This window comes from Tauraco erythrolophus, chromosome 25 (genome assembly GCF_009769465.1).
Source record: "Tauraco erythrolophus isolate bTauEry1 chromosome 25, bTauEry1.pri, whole genome shotgun sequence".
Lineage (NCBI taxonomy): Eukaryota > Metazoa > Chordata > Aves > Musophagiformes > Musophagidae > Tauraco > Tauraco erythrolophus.
In genome coordinates, this window is record NC_141489.1 from 5,537,836 (window position 1) to 5,557,489 (window position 19,654).

Consider the following 19,654-nt stretch of genomic DNA (forward strand, 5'->3'; position numbering starts at 1 on the left):
TCCCTGTCACCTCCCGGGGCCCCGTGGATGGGTAGGGGTGGGGGAAGAGGCTGGCGGGGGGGATAAAGACTGAGCCCCAACCCCAAATGCAGCACTGCCCTGGGCTGCTGCCAAGCACCCATGAGTGCTGCACCCATGAGGACCAGGGAGGGGCTGGTCAGAGCAGCCCCTGAAACTGCCACGGGGACAGGGCGAGGGTCCCACCGGACACCCCCTCCCCACACCTTGCCCCTGCCCAGCCTCCCCCAGCCTCCGACACCGGGGACACCAGAGGGGACACGGAGGTACTTGCATAGGTGACACGGGACTCCAAGCAGGGGGACGCGATGGCACTGCCAGCGGGACATGATGGGCTCCCGGCCCCCCACCAATGCCCCACAGGTCCAGGTCAGGGTGGGCAAAGCCCCTCGGGGTCCACGGTGTGCCACGGGGCATGACGGGGGGGGACACAGAAGGACAAGGTGGCGTGGGAGTGCATAGATGGGGTCTTGGCCTTGGCGTGCAGCTTTGGAAACCTTTGGCTGGGAGGGCAGGAGCATCTCAGAAGCTCTTCGCAGGCACGGTTCACGTCACGGCGGGAGGCAGCAGGCTGCCCGGGTGCTTGTTTCCCAAAACATTGCGATGGAATAAAGGGTTTCCACGAAAGAAATCAATTCCTTTACCTCGGAGGTTCCCGCAGCACAAGAGGACGAGCCCGCTGGAAGAGACACCGGGGTGGCCGGAGATGCTGAAGCCCCGGGGCGATGCCAATGGCACGTCGCAGGGCAGCCACTTGCGTGTGTATCCATAGTTCCACGCTTCCAGAGAAAAGCAGCAGTGATGGATCATTCCTCCGATGCCCGCAGGCGTCACGACGGGTGGCGGAGAGGAACGACCCCGAGGAGGCTGAGCGGAGCGGGGTGCGGTGGACGAGCTCCGGCGGCAGCGAGGAGCCGAGTCCCTCCGCATCTTTGGGCGCTGCTGCTCCTCAGTTCGGCGCTGGCCCCGTCGAGCGGAGAGGGTCCGAGTCCCCGAGGCTGGGGAGGAGAAGGGACAAGGCATTGCTTGCACAAATAGCCCTTGGAAACAAATCTCGACGTGCTCTCGAGCCCGCAGGGAGGGACGGTGCCATCCTCCCTCTCCAGGCACCCGAGTTTAATGGAGCAGGGAGCAAACCAGGGGCAAACAGCCGAGCAGGGGACAGAGCCCAAAACACCCTCCGGGCAGGCGGGAGGGTTCGGCAGCCCGGCCACTGCGTCCCCGTGCTCCAGCACGCCGGTGCTCCAGCACGCCGGCGCCGAGCCGTCGGGCGCTGCCAAGCGTCTACCTCGGTTGGCGCCGTTGAGAAAAGTCACGGTGCGGTGCCCTGGAGGTGGCCTTCGGCAGACGAATGCGACTCACGTCAGTTTGGAACAGGAGAGATTTAAAATATATATAATATATACTTTTATTATTCACCCGTTAACTCCATTCTATGCCAATCACGAGCTAGTTTCAGCAGTTACATTCCCTTGATCATGTCTTTACGAGGATGCAATTAAATCAAAACAAAGGAGACCGCCGATGCCAGCGGGGGAGCGGCAGCCGGCGCTGCGGGACGCGGGCGGTGAATCCAGGCGGTCGGCGGCTGCTCCGCTTCCACCTCTCTCGGCGCAGGTCCGGCTTCGGCAGAAAGGATGAGGGCGGCACCTCCGCCAGATCCCGGCTCCTCGGCAGCGCCGCGCTCTCCTGGCAAGGGCTCGCTTACTGCAACACCAGTCCGACCTGGGGGAGCCAACGGAGACGGCAGGTCAGGATGTGCTCCAGCACCAGTGTCCTCCAGTCCAGACACGGCTCGGGGCGGACGCAGCTCCCTTGCCGCGCCGGCTGCGAGGGCTCAGTGTTGTCTGGGCCAGTTTCCCCACCGGCTTTGGGATATCTGAGAGCAGCAGGAGCCCTGGGTGCACGGCCAAAAGGGCGCCCAGACCCTGCCCAGCTCCAATCCGGGGAGGTGACCAACGCCTGGGGTGTGACATGCCCAGGCAGTCTGTGAGACAGCCTTGATTTAGGAGCTGAGGTTGTTTCTAAGCTAATAAGAACGGATTTGGGAGAAGCTGCTTCCAGAGAGCCTCACACCGGGCTGGGCCCCTCTGCCGACAGCCGGCGCTGCTGGGTGCTCCCCGGCCACTGCATGACAGGACACGCTGGTGGCCAGTCCTGGGCTCCGACCCACTGGAGCCACGGGCAGCCCCACGGCAGGATAAGGCCGGAGAGCGGCTCCCAGCACCGCTCTCCAACCCACCAGCTCTCCCAGCACGAAAAGGGATTGCTTAAACTTCCCAGCAGCCTCCTGGAGCTTTCTGCAAGGCTCAGCGGCACAGCAAGGTTGGTTGAAGGCATGTGGGCTTGCACCCAGAGCCAGACCTGGATTCACACGGTCTACGAGGGGAACCAAAGCCCCATCAGTGCCGCTAAGGCATTAATGAGCTGTCACGACGCGGCGCAGGCAGGCTGCTTCTGGTTCCCAAGCACCCCTCTATCCCGGGCGGCTGTGAACCGGACAGATGCTGGACTGCATCTTCAGGGTGGAGACACGGTAGCAACCAGGTGCTCCCTAAAAACGGCCCAGGGACGGCAGACGGGGTGTCTGCAGGCGCAGCTGGGTGGGGAGGGAGCTGCTGGCTGTGGGGACAGGGTGACACCCCAGAGATCCCATGGCTCAGCCTCTCCGTACATGCTATGAGTGACTGCGCTGGCAGAGCTCCCAGTTGTCACGGGGTCCCGCTCCAGACCCACCCAACGGCTCATCTGCTCTCTCTGGAGGGGCTCTGGTTTGTCTCACCCCACCACGACAGACTGGCACGCAGGTTACAGGGCTGCACAGTGACACCCGGGTCCTGGGCAGGTTCACAGGGCACAACAACCACCTCCCAGGTGTCACATCTGTCACCCTGCAGCCCTCTGCCTGTCTCCTCTGTACCCGGCCTCCTTCCACAGAGGGAAGAAGTCCATGCCGACGTGCGTGAGGTTAAGGACTCTAAACCTGTGCTAGCCCAAGAGTAAAATGAGCCTGGGGAGAGAAGTGGTGAGGGATTTTTCAGGAACACCCTCTGTGCAGGTACAGCACAGAGGAGCCGTCACTGGATTCACCTGTTACTGTGTGTACTGGTGGCCAAGGTGCGTGTGACAGCAAACTCATCTCCCTGGGGGCTGTGGGGACAAGACCCCTTCCTGTGCGCTGGAGGATCCCATCACCCCAAGGCACTGACCTTCTCCGGTGCCATGCTGGGACACTTCCAATTGTACAGGTAATACTGCAGGTTCCCGTCCCCGATCCCAAACTTCAGCTTCTCCAGAAACGTTTTGTTTTCCATGAGATCCAGTGCATTGAAGACGTCAAATCCTTTCTGCATGGGCAAGACATGAAGCCATCAGCTCCTCCTGCTTACGTGCTGGGGAGCTCATCCCACCCGTGAGCTGCCTGCCCCCTCTCCTGCCCAGCTCTGCACCCTCAGAAGGCAGCGAGGCTGGTGGGGAAGACCTTGGCACCGATGCACCCACCCTCAGTTCAAGCACTACGGACATACAGCAAAATAATTTGCTGGAAGAAACAAGTAGACACTGAGCCCAGCTCAATGCTCACCAGGAGGTTCAGGCTACGCCTGTGTCCCTCTCCTGGGCGGTAGATCCTGTAGGATTTGGGTTAGTACAGCCCTGCCCCATGGCTGGCCCTCCCTGTAAACCCGAGGGTGGCCAGGCGAGCTGCCCGCTGAGCTGCCCGGTGCCCAGTGGTGCCATCCCGGCTCTGCCATCACTCACCGACTTGGCCAGTATGAGAGCATCACTCATGAGGTCGATGAGAGGCGTCTTGGTGTGAACATTGTAGAAGGAGTAAGCAGCTTTCAGGCTCTTGTGAGTCGGGTGGTTCATGATGGTGGAGGGCAGCGTGTAGAAGCTCAAGAAGTCTGTCACCTCCCCTGGGGCACTCTGGAAGCCAGAAGTGACACGGTGACACGTCAGAACCAGCTTAAAGCCTGGCTGGAGCCTTAGAAGGATTTTGCCAGTCTGAGCGATGTGCAGCCTCCCTGCGAGGAGACTCAGGGCAGCCCAGGATGGAGAGGAATCATTCTCCACCAGCTCAAACCTCCCACCCTGGAAGAGCATCTTGCTGTCCACGGCAGCAACCTCCCTGATCGTTCCCACAGCTCACCGCATGCTTTTCCAGTGGAGGCAGAAGCCCAGGAAAACACCCCGCCGTCTTGCTCCTGGCCCCTCACCTCTACCACAAAGGTGTCGATGATGTTCTCCTGAGGTAAGAACCAGTGCTCCACCTCCTCTCGGCTCATGACAGGCGTCAGGTGGAACTGCTTCAGGTACTCGGTCAAGAGCTTGTGCACCGCGGAGATATCTCTGTGCTCCATTGGCCGCAAGCCGGGAGTCTTGGGAATCTACAAAAAGTGGGACAAATCGTTTGTGTTGCTTGCACGGCGGCTTTTATCACCCAAAGGCTCTCTGACAAGTGCCATGGAGATGTTCTCTGCTTAGATCAGCTCATTTGCAGTCCCACAACCCAGCACCCTTCCCCGCCCAGCCCTGCAGCCTGCCAGGACGGATGCAATCGGCCGTCACACCGATGGCAGACCGCAGAGGAGCACAGTGGGTCCCAAAGCCCCATGTGCCAGGTCAAATCCCACTGGAAGTGGCCTCCTACCCACCAATTACACAAGATCTCTGCTTCCCTGTGGGTCTCTGCTCCCACACGCGGCAGGGCCGGGCCGGGAGACGTGTCCCAGGCACCGCGAGGAACCGCCTGGTGTTTCCAGTTGGACTCGATTTCTAATCTAGGGTTGGGATTGCTCAGCAAAGCCCGGATCAAGCAGCACCAACTGCTTCTGGGTCTGGGTATCTGCGCAAAAATCGGTAGCTACAATCCAGCAGCTGGTGCCTTTGCAGAGGTGGGAGGCAGGAGACAGGAGCCGTGCGGTGCCCCGCACTACAGCAACGCTCTCCAACCGAAACGAGCAGCTCCGACCGACAGAAGGAAGCCAACAAGGTCGGGGAAGGTGGTGGCAATTTTAATGCTTTGTTTGTCTTTTCTCCCATATCCAGCTGGGGAACTTCCCCAGCAGGACAACTGCAGTGACAGAACCCATCAGTTTGACTGAAAAATGAGGGACTAACCCAATTCAAGGTCACTCCGAGGCTGTGTTTGGACAGATGAAGGCTGTCATATCTGCGTTCTCGTTCTACCAGGAGGACGGGATATGACTCACCATGAAACAAAAGCTCACAGGGTCCTCTAGCTGCAAGAATTTGCCCTTAAATTGCAGGTACCCAGGCAAAAATAAAGACGAAATAAGGCGCGATGGCTCGACAGAGTCATTTTCTACATGAAACCAGCCCCAGTTCTCTAGGCAGAGGACTCGACCTCGGCCGAGATGTTTGTGTCTCCAGCTCCCAGCCTCAGCCCTTGCTCGGCGAGGAGCAACTCGTGAGCTCTTTACCTCGGGCAACCGGTAAAGCTTCATGGTACGTTGCATAGTCATGTTCCTGCTCAGGTGGGAAAATTTGACCTCGATGAGTTTCCGAGGATTCAGGGACCGGTGCCAGTACCTGCAGAAAAAACACACTCGCGGTGGGAGACTTGTTCTCGGGCAGCCAGACGGCCGCACGGGCACGAGGTTCTCGTAGCTGCCATGAGAGGGCAAGCAAGAACATCACGCCGGCTCCGAAGAGGCCACCAGCTCCCGCAGAGAAAAACAAGGGCGGCCTGAAGCAGAAAGTCTCCTGTCTTGTGATATATGAGCAGCTTAGGCAAAGCTATTGGACTTAATCCTGGAGGGACGGGGTGAGGAGGAGAAACCTGGGCTGGAATCGATCTCTCCTGCCCCAGGGAATCCCACACACGCTATGTGCCACAGAGGGGATCCTGGCAAGGGAAGGTCTGCAGGGCAAAGTCTCTTTGGGGAAGCCCAGACGCTCACCTGCAAGTCCCCACTGGCTTTGGCAGCACCACTCCCGCAGTGTAAACAGCCTGAAAGATCCCCTCCAGATGAACCCGCCGCGTGATCTCGCGGATCAGAACCGGAGCCACCCGTTTCGAGCGCAACTTTTTGTGGACGCACAGGAAGTTTATCTCGACCATCTTCTTCTCTCTTGGGAAAGAAACAATGCAGAGCATGAGACCCGACTGCCCTGACCTGGGAGGATCCGTCCAACGCCCTGGGCAATTTACCTCCAGCCCCTTCAAGAGAAAGAGGAGTCAAAGCCTGGGGGAAGGCCAAGGGGCAAGGGCTGGGTTTGGAGAACTCTCCTTTAAGCTGTTACCCAAGATTTTCCCAGTGAGAACAGTCTCCATCTGGCTCTGGAGGGGTTTTTTAAGACACAGCTCTAAGCTGACCCCACTCGCTGAGGAAAACAGCCCTCATGGCTGCTGACTACAAGATGTCCTTGCACAGAACTTCACTGCCCACCTCAAGTATCCCCCATCCTCTCCTCTAAGCATCTCCATGGCTGAACGGCATGTCAAGGAGGACAACACAGCCAGACCTCCTGAGCACTCCCAGGAAGCCCCACGTGCCATCAAGGGGCAGGGTGGGAAACGCAGCCGAGCAGCACTCACGTGTCGTAGATGTGGATAGTGGCTGGAATCGCGCTGATAAATCCAACCAGCTTCTTGCTGGAGACAACCCTGACTCCACAGTGCCACTGGGGCAACCAGCCTGGAGGACGCAGCGCCCTGGAGATGAGAGACGCTTCAGAAGTCACGTCCCATCAAAGGTCCCCTGTGAACCTGCTCCTGCCTCCCGCCTCCCCACGCTGCCCTGGGATGCCCCGTGTCCTGCTCCAGCTGCCCAACACAGCCGCGGGTTTGCAGGCAGGAGGATGAGAGGGTGACAGTGATGTGACAAGGCAGGACCGCCGGGATCTAGGGCAATTCCTGCTCTCCGTGGCCAGGTCAAGTTCTTGCTGGCGACACAGGAGGAAAGCCATGTTCCTCAATTCGTGAACACCTCGAGGAAACAGCAGCTCTGCTGCAACAGGTCTCCAAGCGTTATTGCTGGCAGCATTACTTGGCAGCCGCCTTCAACCTACAGCTCCAGGGCACTGGGAAGCGCCTCAGCTACTGGGATTTTTACCAACACTCAAGGGATCAAAGAGGAAAAAAATCCATGTTTAGGCTCCCACAAAAAGAAGCCGGAGGCAGGCAGGGCTGGGAGAGACACCCCTCTCGCAGTGAACCTGCGACGCCGCACACGCGCACGGTGGCAGATGGGGAAGGGAGATTTCGGGAAGAAGTGAGACGGGATAAGCAAAGGCAGCTGCAGCGCTGTCACCGGGATCAGGCCTGGCAGCATCCAGCCCCCTCTGCTCCGCGCCGCGGTGCCACTCACCACAGCAGGAACTCAGGAGAATAATCGAAGCGGAACATGTTGTCGTCGTCCTCCACGTAGTTCTCGTTCAGAAGCGTGTAGAGCTCCTTCAGCTAAAGCAGGAGCGACCGAGCAGGTCAAGAGTTACTCGGCCATCACGCGCCCCGAGACGGAACCCTGAACGCTTTCTGCGTGGCCGCAGCGACAGGAGCTGCGTGCAGCCATGTCCCTGCTCCCGGCACGTCCCCTGCTCCGTGCTCCTGGCTCCGGGCTCCCAAACCAGTGCTACTGCAGGGCAGGGGAAGCTGCAGGACACACAGCTAAGTCCTGCTGCCCTTGGGTCATCTCCCAGACAGGTGGGGCACAGTCTGGACGGTTTCCCTAAAGGAAAACTCCTGGCTTCAGGCATCCTTATGCTTAAAGAGCACGTGGAGAAGCCCCCGTTCTAACCCATGAGGAAACCAGGCCAACACAGGATGGGTGAGAGGTAACTGCATGGTGAGGGAAGTCAGACCCGTCTAACTCCATGGCATGATCACTGAGCTGGAGAGCTGCTTGGTGTGGTGAAAGATCTGCTCCCATCCCCAAAACTATCTTCGGCAATCCAAGCATGGAACTGCTAACTGCAATGGAGATGCCCTCCCAACACGTGTGTGCCGAGCTGCCTGTACTCACCACGCCTCTATCCCCCAGGTCCAGGGCGTCCCAGGTGAAGCCCTGGGGCAAGGTGTATGGCTCCTGACGGATGTTGTCTTTGTCTGGCTCAACAGGACCATGGGTGTTCACCACTTCTCCTGTAAGAGAGAGAGCAGAGTCATGAAGATGCTCTCTGCTGTTCAAGGCAGAGTCTCCATGACACCTCAATCCGGTGGCCAACATGCCCCACTTCCCCAGAGTGATCTCCCAGCTCCGGTCCCTGGTGCGGGCAGCCAGGGATCATCATTTCACCCACCCGGTTTGGGATGTGCCACATGGCAGAGGGGCCAGAGAACCAAAACTTCTGTTTCAGGGGTGATGGCGGAGCTGATCGGGCAGCAGAGAGGAGGTGACCAAACCAAGCAGAGCTCCAGAGCTCCGTCCTCCAGGTCCACACGTGATGCCTTATCCTTCCCCATCCGCACAGTCCCAGCCTCGGCCAGCACTTTCCCATGAGCCGCTCCATCAGACAGCGGCTCTGGCCCTGCCAGCTCCGGCCTCTGCCGTTTGCCAAGGACCAGGGTTTCCTTCCCACTGCGCTCAAAGAAGAGCTGTGGTGAACAAGACAACTTTTGTTGAGAAACCACTGACTCCTAAAGCCTCCGATTCAGCCAAGAGACGATGGTTCAAGCACTGGCTTTCTCGGGGATGTCAACACAGCGGCATCGCTTCAGTGCTGCCAAGAGAAGCAAGCTGCACTAATTAGGAATTCCCTTAAAAAGGGACTGAAAAGGTTTCCAGGCAATGGGGAGGTAAAGAAAAGCCCAGAGCAAGAGCTGCCCCCATCACACCCATCCAGGGCGGCTTCCAGAAACGCTCACCCCTGGCTGTCCTCTCTGTTTTGAGCAGGTGCTGAACGGCTCTGAAATCCAGCCCCAAAATCCCACAGCACTTTTGGTACCCGACCCTAAATAGCCTCGAGTACATAACGCTGTGTGCCAGCGCGTGCTCTGGAGCGAGGACCACAAGATGCTGGGACCCAGAGGGCAGTTGGCAGCCAGGGCACAGCCAGCAATTTGGTGCATGGAGGAACAGGCTGTTTTGTGCCTCTCCTTCCCCAGAAGACATCTTCCACCCTTCCTCCAGGGTCTACCCAAGCAGAAATTGTTTGCCACATCCAGGATCTTCTGGGAAAATGGGCAAATGCAAGATCAGGCTTTGCTGTGCCACCTCACTGTGATTTTCCCTGCACAAAGCAGAGACCATTGCTCCCAGTAAATGGTCTTTGAGGCCAAAGCAAGCCTCAGCCGGGTGCTGACAACAGGAAAAGGGAAGCAGACACAGTGTTTGCTGCAAGAGGGGTCGGACACCACCCCATGAAGGAAATTACTGATGAGCAGCCAACCTGCAGCCATGACAAGACTTGGGTAAATCCAGAAACTCTGGGCTTGGACTCATTCTCCAGATCTCCTGAGCTCTGCACGGATTTTGATGGTGGATGCAGGGGCGGAGAGAAGAAGAGAAGCAATCCCAGGCACCCCGGGAGCGCTGCAGGTTTCCTCATCAGCTCAGGAAGGAGCACCTTCCATCCCCGCAGCTCTGCAGCAGCACATCCCTCTGCCTTTCCGAGCTGCTCCGCTGCTGAGCGCTCCTGCCACGCCGAGAAACGCCCCGTTACCGACGGCAGATCGCTTCTGACGCAGGCTGACCGTGTCAGGAGCAAACTGGAGAACGGGCTGGAGCAAGGACTAGAGCTGGGAAGCACAGCCGGGCCGCTCGCAGGGGGAACAGGGAACGAAGAGACGGGATTGCCCGTCTTTAGACGGGCACAGCAGTTTGGGGGTGCAGATGCTTGTGAGGTTTGTGCCTTCCCTCTCCCAGCTCTCCTGGCTCAGCCTCAGTGCCTGCCCGTGCCAGAGGCTGACGAGAGCCCCCCAAACCAACGATGCAGCAGCTCAGCATATGGATCTGCTTCCCTGAGCAGCTCCCATCATCAGCTGGATCCATCTCATCCCGAGTTACATTCCCCACCAAGGATCCTTTGCTGGGAATCTTCAACCCCCAGGAAGAGGAGAGCTGGTTATCTCCCAGTCCCTGAGGACTTGGCAAGAGGAAGGCTGGCAACAGCCTGCATGGAACTTGGGTACAGAGGGCTGGGGAGACCCAGTTCGAGGGCTGAAGACTGAGATTAAGGGATGCTCAAAAGCAGAAGGCATCAAATCACATGTCTGAAATGGCTCCTCATCCCTTTTGACCCCCCCAGCCACCTGCACAGCTCTCCGGCGGCAGCGCTGGCTGCTCGGTCCATGATGCCCAACAGTGGACAAGTGTCACTGATGCCTCTGAAGCCCAGGTAGGACAGCAGTGAGGGGCCATCCAGGGACTCACTCACTGGCCAGACACCAGCTTCTCTGGGCTTCTTTGAGCAGCCTGGCGACCACAAGGCTTCTCCCAAGGAGCATGAAACATCAAAGGGCTGTACGTACCTAGCTTGGGCACCGGCTGCGTGTCCCAGAACTGGTAGCTCCTTTTGCTGGCTTCCTCCATGGTTTTGGCAGGGCCCTGACCTACAGAGAAGAGCTCGATGGCTTTTTGAATCTCCTGGATCCTCTCAGCAGGTAAAGAGTTCACCTGAGGGCAGAAAAGGAGAGTGGAAAGACAAAATGAGTAAGCTGAGCCACCAGGTCTGTATTTCAGCTCCTCATTAGGGAAACCTGGAGCTGACCCGGCCAGGAAGGGGAAAGCAAGGAGAAGACTCACTTCCCAGACTAGATCCTCCTGTAAACCTCTATGAGATGGATGAACCCTTTTACTAGACACCTACCACACACCTAGACTGGTTCCTAGGCACTCCTGGGTCAAAGGGGAGAGATACCTTCAAGTGCTTTACGCTTCAGTTCAGGAGGGCGCTGGGAACGCCAAGAGCAAACCTCCCTGCCTCACCTTGGCTGACATCCACGCAGAGACATCCTGGCTCAACCCACACCCAGCGTTTGGGCTTCTTGTGGTGGCTTTTGTCTCTGCTTCAGCCTCCTCCATCTAAGCTGGATCTGTATCTCCAAACTGCAGCTTCCAGAGGAGTCCCTGGGCACCATGGCCCAGGACAAGGCAGAGAGGCTGAGTCAAGGTGAAAGACACTTTCCTCTTCCTCCTAGCCAGGCAGACTTTGGCAAGGTGGTCAGCTCTGTGTTGAATTCCCAACCCCAACTCCTCCTTAATTCCTGGTGAAGTTAGTTTAAAACACCCAAAAGCCCCAATGTAATGCTCTGCACGGTCAGAAGGACAAAACAGCAGAAATATTTGGATGGGAACTGAGCATTGGGCAGAAAACAGCCTCTGTTGACGTGCAGATCTGTGTGTGTGTCCTGTCGCGGGACCAGAGGGGACAAAAGTGGTGACTCCAGCGCTAGGAGGGACAAACGCTGCGTGTGCCATGCTCCTTCGCCAAGCACCAGCTGCTAGTGAGGATCGGGCAAAGTCCAGAGGGGTAAGACAGACTCTGCTCCTGTTCTTGTGTTAATCAGGGAAAAAAATCATCAGCCTTCGTCCAAGAAGTAGGAGAACACATTCCTTGTGCTGGCTGCGGGCACGAGAGGAAGCTGGCAGGTGGCAGCGTGGCGGTTCCCTGCCTGTGAGGAGGTGGCTGGTGCCCGGAAAGAATTGCTCGGCGGCGCCAGTCTGACCCTTTCACCGCAGCGCTGGAACTGGCTGGGATATCCAGCCAAGGACCCTGTTTAGCCTGGAGCGCTCCACAAACACCTCCCGCAGCACCGGGAATTCCCACGCATGGAGCCAGGCTGGGAAATTACTCAAAACCTTAAGATTTTCAAGCTGCCAAGTGCCTAAAACCAGGACTGGGAGACTCTTTCCTTGCCCTAAGCTACATGGGAAAGGTTCAGGATGGAGCTGGCTGCTGTGCGGGGCCGCGACTCCGGGAAGGGCTCGGTCACCTTCACCGCCTGGTCCTGCGCCTGGTCGGGCTGATCTCCTCCTTTCTCTTTCTTCCGTTTCGGTTTCTTTTTCTTCTTTTTGGCTCCGCTGTCATTTGCTGGACTGAAGCCGCTGGGGAACAAAAGAAACATCATTGAAGCCTTTCTTTTATTGGAGGACGTTTATAGGGTTTCTGAAGCTCTCTAAAGAACATACAAGCTCCCTGCTCAGAATCCAGATCTCCAGGAGAAGGAACACCCAGTGCACGGGGGGTGCAGCCACGCGTCCTCTCCCAGGCATCCCTCCCAGCAGTGAGTTCCCGAAAAGGGGACCAGCACCAACATCTCCCACCCCGCAGGTTTGCTCGGCGGTGAGGAGTGAGCCCGCACTGCAGGTGACCACATCTTTGCTGTCACATCACCCCGCTCAGCCTCACGGGCCCAAATCCAGTCCATGGAGTACTAGAAATGCCCAATTTAGGGTTTTTTCTCCTTTCCGAGCCCGAGGATGGACATGGGAGCAGCGAACGCTGGTCCAGCCTTGGAGATAAGGCACCACAGCAGGTCCAGGCACCATGGAGGGGCCGGTGGCCAAGGACACTGCACCAAACATCACCTCACCTGCAGAGGTGATGATCCAGGGAGACGGGTACCTGTTACATCGGAAAATCATTATATTGTTATGCTGGAGCTGGAAAACTGAGACCGGGCAGCAAATCTCTGGGAGCGCAGGGTGGGAAGCGCCTGCACCAGGGCATCGCTTCTCCCCGTCCAGGGATGTGTGGCAGCCCTGGACGTCCAGACGATGATCACCCCGAAGCAGCCGCAGCCGTGAAACCCCGCGCTGCGCCCGGTCTCGCCGACGGGCAGGACTGGCAGGGACCTGATGGCACAACGCAGGAGAGGCGCCCGCCCCCAGCACCGAGTGTGTGATCTCACCCCGCGTGAGGTATCCCAACGTGGGACAGGCGACGTTACCACCGTGGAGCTGGGGCACCCTGAGCCGTGTGCCCAGTGCCAACGGGCCCTGAAACAAGGTTACGGTCTCTGAGAGGGTCACGGGTCAGGTGGAAATTCAACCCCACAGATGGCTGGAGTGGGACCAAGCAGAGGGATGAGAGGGGGACACCGGGTCAAGGGTGCTTTGCCAGCGGCCGACATGTACGAGGGGTCTTCTGCAAAGTGAGCTGGGGGATGGTGCGCACACCACCAGCGTCGCTCAGCTCTGCCCCATCCCTGTTGATGGTGGCAAGTTCATTTTGCAGGAAAACCGCACATCTTTCCTCTTCTGTTTTCACCGAGGACAAAAAGCAGCGTGGGCAGCAGGTCGAGGAAGGGGATTCTGCCCCTCTGCTCTGCTCTGGTGAGCCTTGCCCCCGGAGCAGGGAGGGGAAGTGCAGAGGAGGCCTCCAAGATGACGCGAGGGCTGGAGCACCTCTGCTATGGAGACAGGCTGGGAGAGTTGGGGCTGTTCAGCCTGGAGAAGGCTCCCGGGAGACCTTCCAGCACCTTCCAGTGCCTAAAGGGGCTACAAGAAAGCTCGAGAGGGGCTTTAGACAAGGGCGTGGAGTGACAGGACACGGGGCAATGGCTTTAAACTGAAAGAGGGCAGATTTAGATTAGATATAAGGAAGAAATTCTTCCCTCCGAGGGTGCTGAGGCACTGGACCAGGTTGCCCAGAGAAGTTGCGGCTGCCCCATCCCTGGAAGTGTTCAAGGCCAGGCTGGATGGGGCTTTGAGCAACCTGGTGTAGTGGAGGGTGTCCCTGCCCATGGCAGGGGAGTTGGAACTAGATAATCTTGAAGGTCCCTTCTCACCCAAACCATTCTGTGATTCCATGATTCTATGACAACAGCCTGCGTCTGGCTCTACGGGAGATGACAGAGCCATGAGGACCCCTGGGTGGGAGCTGCTTGTTGCATCAAGCGGCACATCCACAGCACCGGAGCAGGGCTGGCTGGAAACCAGTACAAGCTCTGTGGGACTGGGTCTGCCCCACCTGCCGCAGGAACCCCAGCCAGCCTGGACAGCACGAGACGTGTGTCCCCGCTCTCCTGCGCCTGGAGACGTCATCCTCTTCTTTCCACCAATCTCAGCTCAGGGGTCCAAGCCAGTATATTTTTCTTACTCTGTGATGCAGAGGCGGCTCCCCCCTTGCACCCCGCTTTCCCAGCGGGAACAGCCGCACGGCTCTGACCTGCCCAGAGGCCAACGGTGAACCGAAGGCACCGGCCAGCCTGGAAACATCCCCCGAGTGCCGCTCGATCCCGGACCAGCTTAATATCTTCACCAAACACAAGATCGCGGTGAAGAGGGTGGAGCAGAAAAAGCAAAGAAGAAATATCCCGAAAAATATGTTGGAGCAACATCCAACTATTTATTTCGGCAAGGCCAGGAAAAGGAGAGAGTCAGGAGGGGAATAAGGTTTTAAAAAATCCCTGGGCTGAGCAGCAAGCGAGTTTTGAAACCAGGGAAAAGCGGATAGAGAAATGTTTTTGAGGGTGAAGCCGGGAGGGCTGGGTGCTGAGCCGCTGACGCCCGAGGCGACGGGCAGCCGTCGCCACGCGGAGCAGAGACGTCTGGCTCGCAGGGCACGGAGCAGCTGAGCCGGGGAAGGCTTTCCTCCGGACAAAGCAGCAGCAGAGCCTCTGCAGATGGCATTTCTGGGGAGAAAAGCTTCCTGGCTATCAGCAGAGCCCCACGTGAAACACCAGGAGCCGGGAAGTGTTTGGAACACACAGCCACGTAGGCTGAGCTGCTCCGTAAAAGGGGGCTCGATCAAAAGCTCCCTCCTCTTCTCCAGAAGCGCTGCCGGCACTTGCAGCGGAGCAGAGAGAGCAGCAGCTGCGAAACCGTGGCTCTGCAGGGATCAGCATCCCACAGCACTGCGGAACCGTCCCCGGGAAGGGACATTTCACCTTCCCTCCCACCAGGAATGGCCCGGGAGGGGACATCTCAGCACACCTCACCTTCCCTCCCAGTGGGAATGGCCCGGGAAGGGACATCTCAGCACATCTCACCTTCCCTCCCAGCGGGAATGGCCCGGGAGGACATCTCAGCACACCTCACCTTCCCTCCCACTGCCGGGAACGGGCTTTGTCTCCACTCCAGGAGACGCACGCTCGGCCACGACAGCACCAGTAATCCCAGCAAAGCGGTGCTGACACCGCTGTTGATCTCGGTGACAAACGGGCCAGGGGCTGGAGGGGTTTATTTTTTTAACTCCTCGCGAAGGAGTGCGGATGAGACCTGGCGGATCCCCAGCCAGCCCGGACAGCCACATCCAGGCCCTGGGATGAGCCAAACTATCCACCGTGGAGCTGCAACAAACGCATCCAACTGATTTCTTACCGATCTTACCACCACAAACTGACGGCACGAGGGGGTTTTGCGAGCACGTCCGAGGGCAGACGCTGGACACCGCCCCTTCCAAAGGAGACAGACACATTTTCTCGGGTCACCTCTGTGTTGGGATGCTGCGGGTGTCAGATGTGACAACCAAAACCCTCCCTGTCCCTGTGTATTCCGTCGGCGTCGCTTGGCTTCATAAATCAGAGCTGCCAACTCCCAACTTGCCGCTAATGAGTTCAGCCCAGCCAATATCGCCTCAGCCCCACGCCGGGCTCAGGCAAACGCGCCGAGAAAAATCCCCCTGATTTATGAGCCAAGCCGGCGTGACCTGGAAGAAATCAGGATGGCATAAAGCGGGATGAGGTTCTGCATTCCCAGGTGCCGTGGTGTAAAGGGCTCCACTCCAGCCTGGAGACGAAAACCAACCTGGCAGAGGAGTCACCACCAAAGGAAATGTAGGAAAGCGATAGGAAAAAATATCTTCTTTATGCTCCAGTGTAGCTGCAGCCCCTCGGACGCTCCCCACATAACGGCAACATCCCACCAATGTCTTGGGATGAGCCACCACTGTCCAAAATCCCACCTGCCGCAGCCGATGCTGCGAGGGCTGAAGCCGGTTTCACCCCAGGAGGGGTTAACTTTGAGGCCAGCTCCTCTCCCACAGCCCACAGCCTTTTTTCCTCCCTTTTTTCCTCCAGTATCTCCTCTCCAGCCCGAGCTGCTCTGAGAGATAAAGCGGGCAGAGAAGGGCACGCTGGCTGCGCTACGCAAAACGTCTTCCGATTATCCGTGACAGTTCATCTTCTGAGGAAGGAAAACGCTTTTCCCTTCTCCTGGGAAAGGCACCGCCGCCGTCATGGCCACTATCTATCACCACAGCCTCCCGTCCCCACTACCGGATGGCTTCTGGAGTTTGGGAGAAAGGAGCCGGCACACACCACGGCACAGAAAATAATTCCCATAACCAGAGCAATCTCGAGAACAGACTTTTGGAAGCACCTAAATAAATGGTTGGGATTGTTCAGGGCGAGACACACTCAGACTGGAGGCTGGGAAACACCAGACGCACCCAGTAATGAACTGGTGCTCGGCACCCACTTATCCACCGCCTGGATCCATGCGCCCTCCTGCTATATTCCCAGATCTAAGAGCTTTATTTTTGCAAAGTGGGAGAAGGAAGCACAAGGGAAGACAACTCCGGCAGTGAGCAGCTCCCTGCGGCTCCCGGACTGTCTCGGTGCCAAAAGCTGCTGGTTCTTCCTCAAAACTCACTGGAAAGGCAGGCTTGGAGCGGGGCTTGTGCTGTTGGCCATTCCTCCACCGCACAGCCCCGCTTCCTACCCCGAACGGCGTCAGATGAGGAGCAGTAGATATCTGCTCCGTATTTAGGTGCTGGAAAATCCTGCTGGGGCTAAGCTGGGGCGATGCTTAGGCTGTAATCTCATCAGGGCCGGAGCGGGCAGCGCGGCTCTGCAGATGGCAGAGTGCAGGTCCCGACGCAGAGCGCACCGTTGCTGCGCTCCATACAACCCCGAAAACTAAATTTCCATGTCAGAACACACCCAGCTGCCCCAGGAACACCCTCTCGCAGGGCAAGCGCAGGCAGGGATTGCCACACCAGGCACCTGCCCGCCGTCCCACCAAGAAAAGCCCCTTTGCTTTCCCCCCGTCCCATCCAGCAACAGCCCAGTTCGTGCCGCAGGATCATCCCTGAACTTTTCCCACCCAAAACAGCCTCTCCATGTGGTTTTGCCAACAACAGACCCATTCCTGGGGCTGGGGCACTCAAATCCCGGTGAACTGACAAATCCCAGCGGGCTCGCGGCAGCTCCGGGAGCAGAGCCTGTGCCGGTGTCCTGCCTTTCCAGTGTCTTTTATCTACAACAGGAATGAACCCTTCGCAGACACCAGAGACACAACGGAAGCCCTCTCAGCACAAAGGAAAGCGCGACAAATACCAAAGTGAGATTTTTTTTTTTTTTCCCTTTTGGAAACCAACTTGGACAGCCGCAGCGGAGAGCGGTGCAGCCACTTCCCAGTGCTGACACGGGACTGAGGCGGAGGAAACTCAATTCCTCTTTCCTGTCCTTAAAAGGAAAGGAAGTATCACTCTTGCGAAGGAATATTTTTTATGTTTTACATCTCAGAGCCAAGATCCAGCGACTCTCAAGGCGCCCTGGGCAGAGGCAGGACTCCGAGCGCCGCGCCCAGCGCCTCAAAGCACCCCCTTGCCCCGTTTTTCGGGAACGGCGTTCAGCTGGGGTGACCAGAAACGCTCCCGCACCCCGGCGTAACGCGACGGTACGAAATCAGAGGCACCCATGTGCACCAAGAAAGAAAACCACCGCTTTTCCTACCACTTGCTCTTCTCTCTCCTAGCTGGATCCCCCATTAGGTTTTGGGGGAGGACAGGAAATTTGTTGGAGAGCCCCAAAGCCTCCCTGGCTTGCGCTCGTTATCGCTGTGCCCGTCGGAAATGCTTTTAACGTTATCTCCCGAGCGATCCGAACTCTTACAGTATATTTGCTACCGGACATTTCCCAGGCTCAGCCTGTTGCACTTCCACACTCGCCCCAGCTGGGGCAGGTAATGGTATTTTACCTCCTCGGGGTTGCAGGAGGTGTGATGCCCGTGCTAAGGGGCCCAAGAACACACCTTTTCCTGGCACAGGGCAGGCCGGCCGGCCGGGCTGGGAAATAACGGTGATGAAGCACCACATCTCCTCTCTGCTTGGCTCTGGTTTCTGCAAACCTAATCACGTCAAAGGGAAAGCAAAGAAAAATCTCCCCCAGCATGGCTAAACCTATTAAAGTGAGACATGGTGCCACACCCAGGAGGCAAATAAAATATAAGTGGGCATCTGTGCTGTCATAAAAAAAAGCCTCTGTGATATTTCTTGCGTGACCTTTTATTCACTTCGGTTACCAGACAGGTGGGATTGCCTACGGAAAGCTGCCGACGGAGGGAGAAGAGCTCTTCAAGATGAAGGTCCCCGTGTCACAGGGCTGGAAAAGTGGCTGCTGGGGCACTGGGCGAGCAGGAATAGGAGCCCGGAGAGGCTCAGGTGCGTGAAGCACGAGGCGTGAAACCTCTGGAAATCTCTGGAAACACGTGATGAGGTATTAAACACACAATGACGTGCCCTGCCGCGTGCAAAGCCAGCGGGAACGAGGACGAAGCCTCTCCTGCAAACCACAGGCATGGCGAGGCAGCTCTGCGCCTCACTAATTAAGGCAGCGAGTAACGCAGCTCCTACATGAGGGATTTTACATCATTCCTACCCGGATAAGGCCCTGCCTCGCCACGTACACCCGCTCCCAGCCTAACTGCTGCTATTTCACCATTTCCTACCTCTGGATGCCACGCTCCTCGAGCCACGAGATGACATCAGCTGAGCTTTGCAAAACCCTGGGTGGTGTTTAGGATAACAATGGGACGGGTGTGCAGAAGCCTGGGCTCTGTCCAGGGTGCAGGGGTGGCCGCGGGAGGCCACAGGCTCCGGGGAGTGAGATAATGCGCCCGACCGTGCCACCACCCTGGGTGCCACCACGGTGCTGGCTGTGCTGGGAGGGGGACGGGACTTGTGCTGCAGGTCAGCGGGAACGTGGGAAGACACACCCTAACGCCCGGACACGAAAAGCTGCGAATTGGGCTCATTTCTGAAAAAAAAAGGCACTCGAAGCCCCTTTCTGACTGCCCCGCAGACACCGCGCTGGCCGTCACCCATCCAGCCACGGACGGGCCCGACCAAGCTTAGCTTCAGGACACGCTCCCACACCAGGCGTGAATGGGAGCCAGCGGGCCCGTCCCCCCTAGCCAGACTGACGGGCAGCTCGACCAATCGCAGCGCGAGATGCTGCTTGGCGGCCAATCAGCGTGCCTGAAGGGCGGGACGCCGCTCACTTCCCGGCCGCTGCCCTCCTCAATGGGCCCGGCCGCCGCCGCGGCGCGCGGCCCCGGCCGCCGCTCACCCCCGGTTGGAGCCGTGCTCCGCCTCGTTCTCGCAGTCGCTGCAGTGCTCGTGGTCGTTCTCCTCCGCCGACGGCCGCGAAGGCCTCGCCGGTGGCCGCCTCACTGCTGTCTCACTGTCGTCCGCCATCTTGAAACGGGGCCTCGGCGCCTGCCGCACCCCCGAAACAAAGCGCGCTGCGATTGGGCGGCGGGCAGCGGGGCATGCCGGGATCGGTAGTCTGTGCGGACATGCGGGGGCCGGGCCGCGCCGGTGCCGGGCCTACAGTTCCCGTCGGCCTTTGCGGGCACCCCGGGGCGGGGCTCCGCGAGCGGGAGGGCTCGCTCACACCGGGGCGGCGGCGCGGAGCCACCCGCCGTGGCGGAGAGCCGTGGACTGTCCCGCCCGTCCCTCGCCGAGGCCGCGGTATCCGCTCCCCTACCCGCTTCCCGCTTGA

General features: G+C 58.4%; 1 protein-coding gene across 1 annotated transcript; it reads right to left on the reverse strand.

Annotated features, from left to right (window-relative positions):
• Nucleotides 1–1,685: 1,685 nt before the first annotated feature.
• Nucleotides 1,686–19,362, reverse strand: NMT1 (N-myristoyltransferase 1). Its single transcript, XM_086626516.1, has 12 exons — nt 19,220–19,362; nt 11,918–12,029; nt 10,454–10,598; nt 8,007–8,125; nt 7,353–7,444; nt 6,581–6,697; nt 5,943–6,113; nt 5,463–5,571; nt 4,236–4,406; nt 3,778–3,945; nt 3,228–3,365; nt 1,686–1,743 (listed from the first exon to the last, which is right to left on the reverse strand). Exons 1-12 carry the CDS (start codon nt 19,345–19,347, stop codon nt 1,723–1,725), a joined length of 1,491 nt encoding a protein of 496 aa, XP_086482642.1. The 5' UTR covers nt 19,348–19,362; the 3' UTR covers nt 1,686–1,722.
• Between the last annotated feature and the right edge of the window lie 292 nt (nt 19,363–19,654).